Here is a 17,682-nt window from a genome sequence, read left to right as displayed (position 1 = left end):
CCATGTCAAACTGACCTGCTTTGGCTCCCATAAGTGTCCTGTTCCTGTTTTTGTTTCCTGTAAGGTGGTGGTCAAGGATAGCCTGTGTTTTGCAAGGTGAAGCTGAACTTTGGGTGGGCTCTTGAGCATTTTTGAGCTATTTCATCCTGAGCCAGCAAAGCCCTGTGGCATGAATTAGCTCTAGGTATGTAAACTGTCCCTCTGAAGCTGAAGGGGAAGCAGTTGAATGCTTAAGTGCTTTGCTGGGTCAGGGCCAGGGTGCTCTACATTGTTGTGTAGAGATTTTTAATTCCCAGACCTTTAGGATGGTTGTGGATGTGGATTATTGCATCCTAACCTTTCATTTTTGAGAATGTCTCTTGCATGAGGATTGCTCAAAGAAACCATTTTGCTTCGGGGAGCTGGAGGACATTGACAGCCTCTATAAATAGTCCCTGATGTTCTTTGGAAAGGTGTCTGATGCCACAGCAAAACATGTCTCCCTGATGAACTGCTTTCTAACCTGCATTTCTCTCACTTGTGTGAGACTGTTGAAAATTTAAAAAGGTCTGTTTAAATTTTTCAGCTCCTCCTGACTGCATTTAATCAAAAATCCCAAGGCACAGGTTTTCACTTGTATTTGCATTGAGAGCTTTGTGTGCTCGTGGTGTATTTCAGTGGAATGTGGGACCCCATCGCTGAGCCTGCAGGGTCTCCTGGGAGCATTGTGCATGTTGGGAGGTGTTTATATGTTTGTTTTTTCCTCTATATAGCTTTTTGTTACATTTCTTGGTGCCTTTGAATGGCTCCTGTCTGTTGCCAGAAGTGTCCAGACAAATGTCTGCATTGCCCACAAACAAATCTATAGTGATTCCAGGCATTAATTGACTGGCAGAGAAACACTGCCCTGTTATCAGTCCCAGCCTTTGTATTCCACCATGCTCAGTGCAGCACAAACAGAACATGAAAAACTCCTGCTTGCCTCTCTGTTCTGATTCTGGAGATACAGGCTGTGTTTATTCTCCTCAGTCCTGATTGTGTAGCAAATCCTCAGGAGTGGAGGAAATATTCTAGTCTGTTGCTGGGAAGAAATAAGAAAATTAAAAGGTCACATACACTCGAGTTCTTACTGTGGCCACAGCTGCTGGCAAGAGCTGTCCAAGGAGGGAGGTGCTCAGGAGCATGAACAGCTCTGCATGTTGGGTGGACTTGCTGAGTTAGATCTACACCAGACTGCAGTGATTTTCCAAGTCTTAGTAATTTCCTAGCCTACTAAATTAAACTTGCCATCTGACACATGGGGAGTTGATAGTTTTTAAAAGGAGAGTGAACCACCCAAGTGTGTTTTGCTCAGCCTGCCAAACACAGCCCCTTCCACAGTCTGAGGAGTAGATGTTTGTGCAGAGCCAGTGGGACAAGTTTGCTTGGAGTTGGGGTCATTGCCATGTATTTAACAACAGCATAGCAGGAACTGGAGGGGAGGAGGTGGCTGTGGTGTGATAACACTGGTGACTGTCTCGGGCATATGGACTTGAGTTATTACGTTTGTGTTACAAAATACGACACAAACATCAAGATAGAATCCTGTTGAAGTTCTGGGGAGTGATTTCTGCTGTGTTTACAGTGTTGGATCTTGGTGTGTTGGAAGGGTGTTTTGTTGGCAAGTGAGGAAGGATTAGGGCTTTTGCAGCATAAAATGAAGTGCCACCCTGGGCTCTGCTCACTGACAAGGGTGTTCTCAAGGGTTCATGTAGAAGGGCCATTTTTGTTATGGTTTGGGAGGAGTGGGCTTGGGTTGCTTCTCCTCCTGCTTTCCCTTGCCATATATTACTAAAATGCCACTTTGCAAGAGTTAAAGCACAAGAAAGGAGTTTGGGTTGCTCTACAGGATTTCTCAGTGACTCCCAAGCAGAGCAGGGTCTGCAGCCCCATCCCTCTCCCCAGGGGCACTGTGCACTCTTGTCATGGTGCTTCTCTCAGTGGATTCTGCAAAATGAAGAGAGGTCTGCTGGTGAGCATCCAAAAATGAATCTTCAAAGTTCAACCCAATATAATTTCCAACCTTTTTTTTTTTTGCTTAGCAATGATTTTTATTTCAATATTCCAAGCTAACAAAATTACTGACGTGTGAGTCCCTTTTTTTTAATGCTGCTTGAAAGCTAAACTTCAATGGTTGGCATTTGACTGAATTGGAATTCTAATTTCTCATTATATGCTGATAAATGTTCTCAAAAGATGAAAACTTTTGTCCTTGCAACATCAAGCCTGGTCTGGTGAATCGGGGGCAGCAGCTAAAAGCACACAGTGTCTTGGCAACATGGGCTCTTTTGGAGCCTGTGCTGCTCTTAAATCTCCTAAATTATTAAATTTGACTTCAGCAAAGTCTCCTTAAATAGGCTGCATTATGCTGGAGCTGCCTTCTGAATTGCCTCAAGAAAATCCTATTGCAAGTCTCTCCTGAATTGAGGAAAATGGGCTTTGTTGTGCAGAGGAGACATCTGGCTTGGAAAGTGTTGGGAGGAGCAGCTGCTGAGGGAACTGGAGGGGACAGTGTTGGTTTTGGTCTTACCAGTGTGTGTGAGTAACTTGAGGTGTCAGTGAAGCCTCTTGGTGTTTGATAATACAATATAATGTGTAAAATAAAAACTGACAAAGTGAAAGCCTTGGGCTTAGGTTGGTTTGGTTTTTTTCCAAGAGGAAAGCCAGGGTTGAGAGACAGGAGTGTCCTGGATGATTTCCCCAGAGGTTTCTTGGTACTTGGTCATGATTCTTTGAGCCTCAGCTACTGGGATGTTCTGTGAGAGACTTTGCTTTGATTTCCTAACAAAAGAACATTTCTTGCTCTGATGTTGAGGGGGAGGAACTTGTAAAAGCAAAGTAGAAATGCTCCAAAATAAACAAGGTCATATGAAGAAAACAAATTGTCTTAATTTTTTTTTTTAAATCACATGACTGTGTTCTTAACTTGGGAGAAAAGTATTTGGGAAAGAAGAGGGAAATGGGCATATTTCTGATTATTACTTTTTAATATGGGAGAGTCTTGGGTACATAGCACAGAATCCACTGCTGTTCTTTTCTCCTCTGGTCTTTGCCCTGTGGTACCAGGATTTCCCAGCAGTGTTTCAGTCCTGCAGTAGGGCATTACAGAAAGAGTAAGAAAACACCAGAGCTCATGGTTGCTAATCTGTGTTCTGCTGCTGATTTATCTTGTGTGCTCATTGCTCATTTAATTATGCCATCTTTTCATTTTTCAAGAATTTAGGATAATAAGATATTGACTTTTTGGTTTTGGAGCAAAACATTAAGAGTGATTGGCCCTTCTGATCTGGTAAGTGGTTACCCTGGGGAGAAATGAATCTCTGTGTTGACCAAAGCTGCAGACCAATATATGGATTGTTGTATGGATTGCTGTGTCCCCAGGGTCTGCCTGTTGGCCTCTGGTGGAAGAAGAGCACAAGGTTTTCCCCAGCCCTGAATGCTCACCAGCTGCATCTTTGTGTTATGCAAATAAAATACTCAGAGCTGGTGTCTAATACCCTCAGCCAGGCCTGGTCCAGGAGTCCAGTGTGACATTTTATAGGTTCATTGTTTTGACTGGTCAGATGTCCTGCAGACCCTTCATCTCAGGCTGAAATGCTGCTGGTGGAGCCCAGAGTTTAACAGGCAGGGATCCTCTGGAAAACTGCACGGGCAAACCTTCTCCCTGTGTGCACTGACCCATCTCTACTGCCTTTAAAATCCAGCAACATCTTACTTCTGTCACTGCTTGTTAAATTGTGGTGACCATAGGAGGGAGCTTTGATTATTATTTTTAAATGATTATTCAATGATTTTTCCCCCTCCTTTCCCAGCTGAAGGAAGCAGCTGTACATGGATTGGGTTATTTTATGGGGCACAAATGCCCTGTTGGCGTGAGCAGACTCTCCCAAATGGGCTCCTCTGCTTAGGCAAGTACAAGATGAGGCTTTTACTCTGACAAGAACATCCTCCAGAGCACTGTTTGCAGTGCAACCAAGCATGGAAAAAATCCCCTTCTCAACAGCAATGGAGAGAATGTGATCTGCAGAGTCCCTGGTTAAAGAAAGCACTGCTGACTTAGGGCATGAAGGAACCCCTGTGACAGTGAGTGCTGTGTCTGTGGTCTGCAGGCAGGCTGAGTGCTGTCCTGGGGCTTCTGCTGGCTCAGGGACTTTGCAAACCCCTCCTTGGTGTGATTCTGTCAGTGAAATCAATGAGCATTTTTACCTGTAGGGTCAGGACTGACATAACTCATGTAGGTGCATCTGCATCATGTAAAGGTGGTTTCTGTCAGGTGTAGCTCACTCCACATCTTCAGCCAGGCTGAGCAGTGCTGGTTTGTGTGCTTGTGTCTTGAAATAGCTGTTTTCAGGTTGTGGAGGAGGATGTGCCAGTGTAGCTGATGGGATGAACATCCTGTGGTACAGACGAGTCCAGTGACCTGAACACCCATCTGATCAATTGGAAGCTGCTCTTCAGAGCCTCGGGAATAGTGGGGGAATTGTACAGGTTGCTTAACTTCTCATTGCTGCTGCTGCTGCAGGACACCTGAGCCATGGGTGGAGAGGTGTATGAAGGATAATAAAAACAAAGAGCAGAGGGGAGTCAGCAGGAGTGATAGGAAGGTGGAGGTTTCCTCACAGTCAATTTTGTCTCGAGTGCTGCCTTTTCAAGGACCTTTGTTCTTTTCAGAAGCAAAGTAGCAAATCCTGGAATCCAAAGGTAGAGTACCCAAAGTGGAGACCGAGATCTGCGTGTTTGGTTTTCCTCTGCTTGCAGTATTTTAGCAAGAGATTTCCACCAACCCCAAGTCACTGGTCTTGAGCCTCTCTCATGGAGGTGAGAGATCCAGTTCACCTGCTGCAAAGCAGGTGGACAGGTGATTACTTTTCCAGTTTTTCCACTGCTGAGATAGTGACTGGGAAGTTGTCCTGCACTGGGAATTACTGGGGTGTGTGTTCCAGCAGCTTAAGAGGACACAGAACCCCTTGTGTTTGCAAACTACTCTTCAGCTTGTCTAGAAACCAGCCAGAGAGAGATGTTGGCTTTTTCAGAGGTCTAGAAATAAAAGTTAATACACAAAGCCCATAAACTCAACGGAGTTCATTGATGATTTTTGCACTCAGGGAGGCCTAAACAGATCATGTACATGATGCTGATCAAATGAGCAGAATGTGTCTCGTGTGACAATTATTTTCAAAGTGCTAATATGCAAGCTGTTGTGAGGGGTTTAAAGGTTCCTGGATGGAAAGTCTCCTGCCAGAACTGTGGAAAACTGCTTTTTTATTGGGAGGGAAGAACAGGTCCAGGCAGCTTTGCCTGAGGCTGGGGAGCAGTGCAGGTTGGCTTGTTCTAAACCACATTGCAAGAACCTGATGACGTGGGATGTTTTTTGGGAGAGCACTGAGGGAGTTTGCCTTTCTCGTCCAAGGCTGTAAAATGTGATTTAGGTGTCACTTAAATGCTTTACATGTTGTAATTAACCAGCCTTGCAAAATTTTTCACATCCATTTGTCGCAGAAACTTAATTTAAGCTGTAAAACATCATTTGTTTTCATCACTTTTTGGCAAGGAGAATTTTATTCCTCGGTTCATAAATCTCCTCTCTGGGTTTTTTTTTGGCAAGGCCAGACTGAGGGAGGGTGAGGAGGAACCTGCTCTCTGGCCCAGAAGGTGATGTTTGGGGCACAGGGAAGGTGTGGGAGCAGGGGCTGATGGAGGGTTCTGTTCAGTGTTTCCTTCTGTTGCATTCTTGTGCCTTCTCTGTCTCTGGGGGCAGGAGGGCAGACCTGGAAATTGGCACCTGACGGTCTGGCAGCTTCTGTGCTGCCCAAACCGTATCGGGCTTGTGTCTGCCAACCTCAGACAGCAATTACCACACCTTGGCAGGGCTGAGGGGGCGTCTTGAGAAAGCCCTTTGATTAGTCTGAGCACACTGGGTTGTGGCAGGAGTTACTGAATTCAGCTGCCAAGCCAGGTGACCATACAGGAGATGTTTCCATGATCTCCCTGGGCAGTGTGGGTTCTCTCTGACTGTGCCTGTACCTGGCAATGTCTCTAGGCCAGGCAGGGCAGAGGAGGCAGCCAGGAACAGGGTGCAGGGAAAGCACTCCCTGCATCCCTTCATCAGAGGGAGGACAGTGTAAATTTGGGGTAAAGGGACATGTCTAATTTATGGTGCCGCTTTGGAGCACTGACAGCACATTTTTAAACTAAGAAATAGTTATGGAGGTGCTCAGGTGTCCTGGCATGGGGAGTTCTGCACAGCTGAGTAAGCCAACCATGCTCTCCCAACAGTCCTACTTAGCCCAGAAGGCACAAGCACTTTGCACTCTGAAACCTTTAGACATCTGTTAAATGGCAGTCTTGGCTCCACTGCTTGTGTGCACCTTGTTTCAGTGGTGGTGAGGAAGTTAAAAATTAATTTTTGTTCTCAAAAATAGCTTTCTTAAGCCACAGCCAGGGCTTTGCCTCATCCTCCCTCCCCCTTCAATTTGAAATATGTCTGTGTCCTTTTGAATAAGCTTTGAGGCTGTTGGTAACTTGAGTTCTGACTGCCAACCTGTTATCAAACAGGCCTGTAGTGCACAGCAGAGATGCTCAAACGCATGAGGCAAATGTGGTAGAGAAATAAAAAGCCCTGAAACTCAGGAGTGCTTTGTTGGAGCTTTTGTCTCCATCCCACATCCAAAGTAAATGCACAAGTGAAGTAGTTTGGCTGTAAGAGCAGAAATGGGGGTAGATTGGCACTTGCTTCGTGGCTCTGCATGCTCTTGGTTTTCTTTTTTTACAAAAGCTTTGACAGTAATTGGAAGACTTCTGGTGTGGTGTTCTGGGTCTCCTGCCCTGCAGTACCAAGTGACAGGTTGTTCTCCTGTAACTAATAGTCCTGTAAGCTGAAGCTTGTGGTGGGTGTGGGTTTTGGAGGGGGTTGATCTTTTAAACATCTAACAAGGTGCAGGTAGCTGAGGAATTTATTTTGGTTTATTTCTTAAAATTTGAAGAAAGCTCATTCAGAATTCCCCATAATCTTGGCTTGTGTTCCTCTGCCCACCTTTCCTGGTGCTGTTTGTCATGTGATTCCTGTGATTGCAGTCTCAGAGGGCTTGAGAGGAGAGAATTTCTAGAAGTGCAATTATTTTATGCCATATCCCTGTGGCTGTAGAATAGTCTTAATGCTGAGGATTACACAGTGAGAGCTGCTGTTCTGTGCTGTGTGCTGGCTCTGAGTCAGAGGTGCTGGAGCTCTGCTGCAGCAGTCTGGGAGCCAGGAGGGAAACATCAGTGCTCTGAAACACCAGGAGCCTCTGGGGAGTGTTGCCACCTGGATATTTTTGTCTCCTGGACTTCCAAGAGCAGTGAACTGTTGATAGCACTGAAACTCCTGGTGCTTCTTCGCTTCTGAAAATGTGTCTGAGTTTCACAAAGCTGTACTTTTCCAGGTAGGGTTTTCTTTATGTGTATATATATATATATATATATATATATATATATATATATAATATATGAAGGCAAAAAGAGGCTCTTGCCACACTGACGACGTGTTTCACCTTGACAAACTTTGTCCATGCTGCAAAAAATAGGCAGAAGATGGGGAAAATCCACCTTGATGTCTCTGGTAAGCATCTAAACTCCCCACTGCTTCTGTTAAAATGTGCAGGGAGGTCTCATGTAGTTCAAACACTGCCCTGGGGAACATCTGCTGGGAGTTTGTGGCCTGCCATGTGCTTCAGACAGGCCAGGTGACCTTGCCCACTCTCCCCTGAAAGCTGGAAATGCCATCAGGGAGTTTGGCAGGGTCAGTGAGCTGTACCTGCAAACTGCTTTGAGATCACCCAGCAGAAGAGCTGGGTGAGAACTCAGAGCTGCTGTTTGGTGTGTTGCTGTGCAGGCACATCTTCAGGTTCTTGCTGCTCTGATGGTGGCAGTGGTTACTGCTGATTTCAGTGGCTTTTCTCATGGGAGTGTGCCAGTGTGGTGTCCTTTTTTCACTTGCAAAGCTACCTCCAGCCACCCTCCTCCAGCACTTGGGACTGAAAAGTGTTTCTTTTTACACAAGAAACAAGTGTCCTCCTATTAACAACGTGCTTTTCTTTGAAAAAAACAACCCTGGATTTAGGTCATGCCTTCATCTCTTCAGGCCTGCAAACAGAATCTCTGCACCACTGCAAAAGCTTGTTTGGTTTTGTTCTTTTTCACAAACTGCAGTCGTTGAAAGACATCTGGATCTGTTCCCCTCCATCCAGTTCACCTGGATGGTGACTGGGGAGGGCAACTTGTGACCTACCTGTGCTTGACACCTGCTTTAAATAAGAAAACAGTGGCTGGGTTGGTGGGGTTTTAATCCACTGCCATATTTAATAGTCAGGCCACATGTCCTGTCCTTTCCTGAGCAGGGTAAAGGTGGGTTGTACAACCCAGCAACCCCAGCTGAGGTGTGTGAGCACACCTGGGCATGACCAGCACACCTTGGTTACTGCAGAGAGCAGGTTGCCTGTTCCAGAAACAAATCTCCACTATTTACACTGACTAACATTTTGTGTAATCATTGTAGATAAGAAAGAAATTACCAAAGCCACAGAAAATCCCAGGGTCAGCACTGCCTTTAGTTATTGTTTGTTCTCTGCTCCCACGTGGACTGATAATGAGCCTTTCTGCCTCATTTAGTCATAAGCTTGATAGATATATGTGGGAGTGTATATGTGTATCTACTACCTCTGCATGAATAGACTTCCCTTGTATTTATTTTTTCACTCTTTTATGGTTTTTATTTTTTAAAAAATGACTTCAAGGACAAAAGGTTTTGATGAGGCAGCTGGGTGGTTTCTAGTGCACGGGATGCACTGCAACATTCTCCTCTCCTTATAGAAAGCCCTAATGTTGTAACTATTCCCATTTCAGAGATTGTGCATAGTGGGGGATGACAACCTTCTCTTCTGAACTGGACTGGAGTTTGGTAGCTGGGACTCCTGAATCCTCTTCTATTTTTGCCCATTTGTGAAGTGTTGATAATACTTGGCTCCCTCATAGGGTGTCAGGAACACAGCAGGCTGGATTTGGCACTGAGAAAATGCAGAGAATACTCTGATATTTTCAGGAGCAGCCTCCAAAATTGCCAAGTGCTTGTTGGACAATCCAAAATCCCAATGGTGTTGGGGAGGGTAGGAAGGGAAAGGGATAACTGGGTAGTTGTTGAGCTCCAGGTCTGTGCTGGATTTTGTGGGAGTACTTTTCAAATTTCAGATTGCTGCTGGTTAACCAGCAAGTAAATATTTTATTTTTGTTGTTTCAAATGAGCAAAGTTGTTCATGGTTAGCACTAAATTATCTTTGGGGTAAAAAAACAATCAGGAAACAAGATAATGTTGAGTAAAGCAATAGTGATGTTTTAATTAGGTGAAGCTCAAAACATATTTCACTTTGCTGGGATCTAATCCTCAGGTTGGAGGTGTGAAAGCTCCCAGTGTGACCAAATTACTAAAGAGTGATAGCACCAGCCAGGATGCTCAGATGACTGAGTGTTCTGACTTCCTCACTGATGACACACAGAAGGGAATGTTCATTCAGTAGTGGGGGGTATTTTTCTTCTTTTAAAATTATTTCCAAGCTCAGTGGTTAGTGAGGACTAGGTCCCATTCAGGGCCTGTTCTGTTCTCAGGGAATCATGGGAGCCTCAGGTCTGCAGAGCTCCAGTTCCTTTGGATGGCTTTGATTCCCTTAGAATTCTTCTCTTCTTGACTTGCAGTGCTCCCACCCCTGCTGACTGGAGCAGTTCCTTGTTACTGGTACCTCTGGAGTAAATCTCTAGTCCTGAGGTGTCTCTGGATACCTTACCAGGACCCTTCTCTCTGCTTTGCACCCACTTGCAGGATGACTGTGTGTGTAACTGCCAGGGAACAGCCAGTGCCTGGAGCTGTGTGACCCTGCCTGAGCCTTTCAGAATGAATTACACTCTCTCATCTGCTCCCAGGGTCACGTTCTCTTTGTAATTGCACTGCAGTGACTTTCCACTACATTTGGTACATGCATGCAGACATGCCATAATTTGTTCTGGAAGACACAGTCTCCCCATAATTACAAGGAATATGTGAGCCTGCCTGCCTTGGAGATGGCATTAGGATGTTCTCTCTCATTAAATCAGCATAAATCCTTGACGTGGTCTTGTTGGCTCCCTGCTACATTTTTGCCCTCCAGTAAAGAGCAGAATTTGTGTGTGTGAGTGAAAGCTGGATTTGGGTGATTCTCCTCACTGGCCATACTGGTGCAAACTGGAGGGAAGCTTACAGGGATGTGTGACCCTACACTGTGCTGGTATTATCCACTGAGGGCTCTGTGTTCAGTGTCCTGTCCCTTCCAGAAGCCTGGAGTATGTTGTGCAGGAAGCAGAGACCTCCTCGAGCTTGTGATGGGTTCTGTTTGACTGCCTACAACACCGGATGGTCTTACTGCTCTCAGGAGATCCAGGGATTTCTTCTCTGTGCTCTCTTTGAATTATTCAGTAAACAGTTCCCTAAAAACACTCCCGTGGAAGGGTTGGTGCTGTACAGCTGGTTGGAGCCTCCTGCTCTGTGTTTTCCAGGTTGCTTTGGACCCAAGGGGTACCTGGGGGCCAGGCTGGGTATCACCAGGCTGTTTTTATTCTTGAGATCTCTTAGGCTTTTGATCTCAGTGATGTCTTTGATAAGGAGCTTTACAAACTGTGACATGTTTAAGAACAGCAGCCCTTGTTTGGATGAGATTACCTCTTATTGTAATTCCCTGTGATTTTTGGTGTCTATACCTGCACTCACTTTTGGGCTGTGTGATGGCAGCTAGAGGCAACACTTTTTTCTTTAGGTATGAGTAGAATTTGCCCACTCTATGCTGCTACAAAAAAAATTCCCTTTTAAATCCTCTAAGCTATTTGCACTAATCCTTATTACTGTATTTTGTGCATTTTTATCATCTGCTTTTCCCTGTTGCTGCGAGTTTTTTTTCTTGTACCTAAGAAAGACTTAAAATAGGAGTTCTAGAATAGAAAAGGACATGTAAGAAGATTGCAGATTACTGTTGGTTTTCTAGTGGCCCTTCTTTTCATAATGTGAAGGCTTAATGAGCAAGTTTGACTCCAGGGCAAGGCTGAGTGCTGCCCTGGACAGGAGTTTCCCTCAGGATTCCTTTGGAATGAAGCAGCTCTTGTTTTTGGTTCTGGTGCCTCCTGCATTCGTCAGGGCACAGTGAAGGGTGCAGGCACACAAAGGTGCTGCCTGGAAGCCTGGGGAGACTGGGAGTGATGCACTTGGAGCAGCTCCCAGAGCATGCCTTGGATATTAATGCCTAAATCTAGAAGTGACATGATCTCTGCTGCCCTCTGACCTTCTGTTTTATGTGTGTGCTTTCAACCAAACTCCGCCACCCTGTCTCCCAAGGAGTGACTCTGAGGAGCTGGAGAATGTTTTCTAACAGAGCCCTAAGCTGGTGGAGTGTGGGTTTAGGTGGGATATCAGAAGAAATTACCATTGTGAGGGTGGGCAGGCCCTGGCACAGGTTGGGCAGAGGAGCTGTGGCTGTCCCATCCCTGGAAGGCCAGGTTGGATGAGGCTTGGAGCAACCTGGGCTGGTGGAAGGTGTCCCTGCCCATGGCAGGGAGGTGGAACAAGATGAGCTTTAAGGTCCCTTCCAACCCAAGCCATTCCATGACACATGTTGGTGAGGATATGCAGCATTTGCAGCATGGCATTCCCTGGATGGGCTGAGCTCTTTGCTCCAGCAGAGTATTTGAGTTGCTAAGACATTTCCTAGAGAGTACAGAGTTTCATGTTCTCCTCTCCTTTCTCTTTCAGGCCATGGCTTGTTTGCTTCTCCACAAGGTTCTGCTACTTCATGAGCTGAAGCTCTTCATGACAGAGGAGGAGTGGGAGGAACTGATCAGCAGAAGCATCAGCCAAGTGACAGAGGTAACAAGCTCTGATGTGTTAAATGTACCAAGAACATGTGGGTGCTGCTTCCCTGCTGTGGTGCTCGGCCTCAGAGCTGCAGGCTGGGACTGTGCTCAGCTTAGGTGGCCTTACAGGCCTCATGCCCTGCTTGCACCAGGTGTGAGGAGTGCCCACCAGCATGGCAGAGTTACTGGAACATCCCTGATCGGGTGCATTGGCACAGAGTGCAAGAGACGTGCCTGGAGCAGCTCAGTAGCACCTGTGTCTGGATCCAGTAGGCAGAGCTCAAGTTTTAGAGGATACACTCATACAGATCAATTTAGGGGTTTCTCCTTTTTTTTTAAAGTTGAATGGAAAGGTTTTGGAAACATTAATTGCTGTCATGGAAGTTCTGTACTGGAATGAACTTCAGGGCTGAAGAGGTAGAGCTGAGGTGCCCTTGACTTTTAGCTCCTGGTGCTTTGCAGACCTTCTGGACCAGACTCCCTTGCTGATAATTGTTTATCAGGGAAACCTTAAAGTACATGGGGAAATCATTTATACAGAAAAACCAGTGACAGAAACTGCAGGGCTCCTGATGCAGTGGCAAGGACAGGTGGTACCTGAGGGCAGTTCTTGGGTGCAGCTGTTATGTGGGAGATGATCTGTGGGACAGGAAGATTGAAGGAGCAAATGCCATTCACTTGTGTTCTCGTGCACTGATGTGGGGAGAACCAAGCAGCCAAATTAGTGTTGTGACGTGGTGACTAAACTTGATGACATGGGAGATTCCAGACTTGGAGTTCCTATGTAGCTGTAATAATGACCTCTTTCTAAGAGCAGCTTTCATTCTCCACTTACTTCTTCAGCTGTTGGTTACATGGTAATTTAGGCTGTGCTGTAATTTGCTGTATTGAAACAGAACAAATAGATCTGTTTCCTTTTGTCAAGGAGAGACAAAATGTAAGCAAATCCAAGTCAAGGAACTTAAAGGTGTTGTTTATAATTCTTCAGGAATCAAGTAATCCTAGGTTACATTAAGTAGTTTTTATTAAATGATTACATCAGGAACCCAATGGGTGGAGTTAGGTATGATTTATTTCTCAGCTACATAAAACATTCCACTCCTCCCAGCCTGGTCATCTCCATATTTCTCTCTAGAAGCTGAATACCTGCAGGACTCAGTGATGCACTGGGAAACCACAAACATTTACAATGCCTTTATGTTGTTCTTGTCAGGGAAGGTTAAAATCCTGGTAGCCCAGCAAGGATTTTAGTGAGCTTTGCTACCAAAGCTTCCTCAATGCCTCTCATTTCTGTGGTCATGTGTGTTTAATGAAGAATTCCTGAGAAATCCTGTCAGTTTGTTTGGGTTGTCCAAGGTTTACCCTGTGGGCAGGAGGCCTCCCATACTGTTAACTGACAGTGGCATATAGGTACTGGTTCTTTTTTTGGCCTGAAAAAGCCCTGAGATAACATTTTTACACAGTGCTATTGGTGTTCATACCTGTACTGGGTTTTATCTCCCTCCCTCTTGTTCCTCCCCTGCACTAACCCAGTGCTGATGTGGCTCTGTGGGGCTGAGGCAGCTGCATGTCTTTAAATGTTGCTGTAATTAGGAGGAATCAAGGTCTTTCTATTCCATATAACAGTTTTGATTCAGAGCCAAAGGCTGGCACTTGTGCTGCAAAACTTCCTGAAGCTGCAAAATATATATTTGTGTCGTTTTGGTGGTGTAGAAATGCTCATTTAACTGGTAATAGTTGTGAAAACATGCAGTGGTTCTGTGGTGTGGTAGAACAACACTCATATTGTCACTCATCTTTGGAGATGGTATGGAATCCCTTGTAGCAGCAGTCAGAGGCTGGAAACTGAGCAAATGTAGAATCTGTAGAAAGTATGAGTTTGCCAAAGATAATCCACCATTAAAATAACTTGCTGGAGGGTTTATTAGCCCTGAATGTCCAGGTGTAAGTTGTGTGTTTGACTGAAAGGGAAGCTGCAGGTTGGGTGAAGTTCCATGGCTGGTGTTGAAGTTATGAGGGGAGTTTGTTTGGGAAGAGTTTGGGCTGAACAACAGCCCTTCCTGTCCCTGATAACCACACATTGCTGCTCAGCCAGAGGGCATGTGCAGGACTGGGGGTTTCTCTTGCAGCTCAGTCTCATCCCTTTTCATCCAAGACTTGTTTCCATGGGCCATTCCAGGTCAGCCATGATTATGGAGGTGAGTATGTAAGCAAATAGATGTTGGCATGTGAGTGCTTTCCCATGAGAACCTGGATGATGCTGTGGAAAAGAATTGAGTTCTGCTGCCTTCCCTCTGGTGGGAAGGTCTGCATTTATTCTCACTGGCCAGTCCTGCCACTGTCCCTCACAAATGGAAAAATGATAATGTAGAGTTTCATACCTTTGGCCCAGGGAGAAGTCTGCAGCTCTGTAACTGATGGGCACTTGTAACTCAAGCAGTGCTGTGGGTCACAAGGAGAGTGTCACCTGAGGGCTTTGCTACACTTTGTCTTGGGTCAGATTTGCAGCTCTGGGGCAGCATTGCCATGGCAGGTGTAAGGCTGTGAGAGAGGATGGGATGTTCTCTCCTGGTGTCTGCCTGCTTGTCCTGCCCCAGGGCTGGCATTGCCTTCCTCCAGAGATCCCTTAGTGAGGAGCATCCTGGCCAGGGGAGCCTGGGATGGGTTTAGACAGTGATACGTGCCTGAACTGGGGAAGAGGCAATGAGAAAAGTGCAGTCTTGGATATCATTGAATTATGCAGGCAAAGCTGTGAGGCAGATGAGGGAGAATGAATGGCCAGGGACGTTCAGTAAAGAGACAGCTGCCCAAAATAGCAGCCCTGGCTGCTGCAAGGCAGTGGCCCTTGTGCTTACATAAGCTGACTTGACCTTGTTTGTTCCCATAAAACAGACATCCCAGCCATGAGGGATTCCTCTTTGCCATCTCCTTACTGCCATTGAGGCAAGTCTTGATATCCCAGTGGGTACTTTGGAGTTTCCTCCTTCTTGTGAGAGCCCTGCTTGCTGTTGGGGCTCTTGGTTTGTGCTGCTGGCTCACCTGGACAGAAATTGTCATCCACAGCCCTGGCATTGCAAAGGTGAGGGAGCAGAGAAACAGCTCTGGCACAGGTTTGGCCTCCTAAGTCCTAAATAGTTACTTCATCCATGAACACAACCAATCTGTGTAGACTCCCAGCATCAGAACCTTGCTACTGTTGTTTGAGTCTATTCTGATGCTGGAAGTCTACACAGCTTGGTTGTGTTCATGGCTAAAGAATTAGAGTTGCTTCATGTTGTGACAGAGCTCACCTGAGATGCTGGAACATCTGACAGGAGCTTCTCTGAGAGCTTTGTTCTTTATCAGTAGCTCTCAAAGTGCTTTACAAAGGCAATTCAAGCCAGTGAATTGTTGATGTAATGGAGAAAATGTTTTGCAGAAACCCAAGAGTTAATGGACTTGGTTTGCTGAAGTTGTTCACCCTGTTTTACAGGAGACAGGCTTGGCTGGGAGCTGAGCCAGCAATCCAGCTCAGGTCTGCTGAGACATCCCAGGGACCCTCTTTGTCCATGGACAGTCTGCCTGTCTCTGAATGTGGCTTCAGAACAGCCCCATGTGTTGGGCAGCCATATCTGCCCCAAGCTCAGATGTGCTGGTGGCAACGAGTTTGGGCTGCTCAGTCAGGCAGGGAGGGAGTGGCAGAGCCTCAGAGCTCCAAGCAGGAACTTCTCATCCAGTTTGGTTGAGGGTTCTCATACTCTCTTTTTGACTCAAGCACATCGATTTTAATCTCTCAGCTCTCCTAGTTGTCAGTGTGGGCATGTTTTGGTGTTTGTTCCTCTTGTTAGATGCATTTCTGTTTTCTTTCTGATATGTTACAAAATTGCTGTCTTGGTTTTGGAGTGATCTTGAACCTGTGCCAGTTTTTCAGTGGCTCACTGACAGATTTGGGGCAGGAAGCTCCAGGTTCAGAATACATAATTTTAGAACTTTTTTTGGTCATCCCTTTCCAAGGAACCAGCTTGCCCTCCTGAACTGAGGTGCTTTGTGTAACTCCTTACTTGTGCTGAACTCCCAGTTATGATGTGAAAGTGAAAGGGAGCAGAAAAGGATTTTGAGGAATAGTCCAGAAAATGTGTATTTTATAGCTGTAAACCTCAGAAGACAACAGCCCTCAGAAAACTGGTGTTAAAACTGCTTTCTCTGGCTTGTGCACAGGGTTTCCTGAGGGTTTCCTTTGCCCCTCTCCTGCAGTAAGTATAGAATCATAGAATTGGTTGGGTTGGAAAAGACCCCTGAGATCATCAAGTCCAACCTTTGGTCCAACTCCAGTCCCTTTACCAGATCATGGCACTCAGTGCCACGGCCAAGCTCAGTTGGAAAACCTCCAGGGATGGGGAATCCACCCCCTCTCTGGGCAGCCCATTCCAATGCCTGAGCACTCTCTCTGGAAAGAATTTTTTTCTGCTCTCCAACTTCAATTTCCCCTGGCAGAGCTTGAGCCCATCGTGCCCCCTTGTCCTATTGCTGAGTGCCTGGGAGAAGAGACATCCCAGGAAGGGCTCAGCTTTACTACTCTCTTTCCCTTTGCCTGTTTTGTCAGTGTCATAAGGGATGGAAAGAGCAGATGATGTTCAGGTTGCCTGTTTAAAACCCAAAAGGGATCAAGGCATCCTGAACTGGAAAACTGCTGATACCTGAGTTCAGTGCAGGACCTCAGGCTCTGGAGACTTTGAGGTAAATCCCCACACAGTCCCAGTGGGGTGCAGGTGATGCCTCCACCACTGGGGTGGTTGCTTTGGCTTGGGCTGGGCAGGCAGCCCTGCTCCTGTTGGCAGACAGGGAATTCCATGGCCTGGGAAGGGATGGCATAGATAACCCAAGGCCTCTTTTCCTTATCATTTGAAAGCCACTCTGTGCTCCCTGAAGACTTTTGTTGTCTGGCATTCCAGGGTTTTGTTGCTGTTGTGTTGTTCAGTGAGGGATTTAAAACAACAAGCTGGAGCTACTGAGAATGTGTGTGGGGGAGAGAGGGATGTACTATGTGGCCTTCCAGTGTGGACATGCCCTTAATTTCTGAAGGGCATCACATTTGATTATCGGTGTCTTAATTTGAAGGGAGATAAATTATTAACAGTGACTTCATCAAATCTCTGAAAAAGCCATTCTTCAATTTTTTTCTTGAAGATTGCCTCAACTTTTATCTGTCCATCTTCATGAATTCTTAATTCATTGCCCTTTCTCAGCCTCTTAGCTTGTAAAATGAGGCCAGTAGTGATTTAACTGATATCTTCAATGTGCATTCAGAATACTGGATGTCTCTGAGGAGAATTCCTTCTTCCTCTGTTTCCTCAGCTGTCCTGTATGGTTTTTCCCTGCTGCATATGGTCTTTGGAAAAAAAAAAATCAGATCCTTGAACTATGGAAAGCATTGACATTTTCTGTGAGAGTGGCTCCTGGATTTTTTGGTTTCTCCCTCTAGTAACAGCCAAGATAAACATCACCACAAATGCCCTTTAGTTACACCCATCAGTGTGTGGGTCTGCTTAGTCCCCTGCCTTCCCCCTTTCTTTCAGTCAGAGACAAGCAGAGTCTTGGTGGTTCCTTCCCTTTGTAGGCATGGCTTGATGACTTCTTTCTGCTAGAGATACAAGGAAGCAAGTTTTGAACATTTATACTTTTAGTCAGTGCTTTTTTTCCTCTTTTTCCTTCTTTCCTCCTCTTGGCAGCAGCTGCTGCTCTGTACAGGTGGGTGGTGTGGGAACTCCTTGGGAACTTTGTGTA

At 45.8% G+C, this 17,682-nt stretch overlaps 1 protein-coding gene across 2 annotated transcripts in view; it reads left to right on the top strand.

The window, feature by feature from the left end:
- The window catches only part of MYBBP1A (MYB binding protein 1a), a 52,912-nt gene that overhangs the window by 26,700 nt on the left and 8,530 nt on the right, over positions 1-17,682 (top strand). For both annotated transcript variants that reach the window (XM_071575176.1, XM_071575175.1), the window contains exon 24: positions 11,819-11,932. In XM_071575176.1, coding sequence (XP_071431277.1) covers positions 11,819-11,932 — 114 coding nt within the window. The remainder of the gene's footprint in view (positions 1-11,818; positions 11,933-17,682) is intronic.

Source organism: Pithys albifrons, chromosome 21, assembly GCF_047495875.1.
Source record: "Pithys albifrons albifrons isolate INPA30051 chromosome 21, PitAlb_v1, whole genome shotgun sequence".
NCBI lineage: Eukaryota > Metazoa > Chordata > Aves > Passeriformes > Thamnophilidae > Pithys > Pithys albifrons.
The sequence above is the reverse complement of the archived record's forward strand: the minus strand, read 5'-3'. Positions and strand labels throughout refer to the sequence as shown.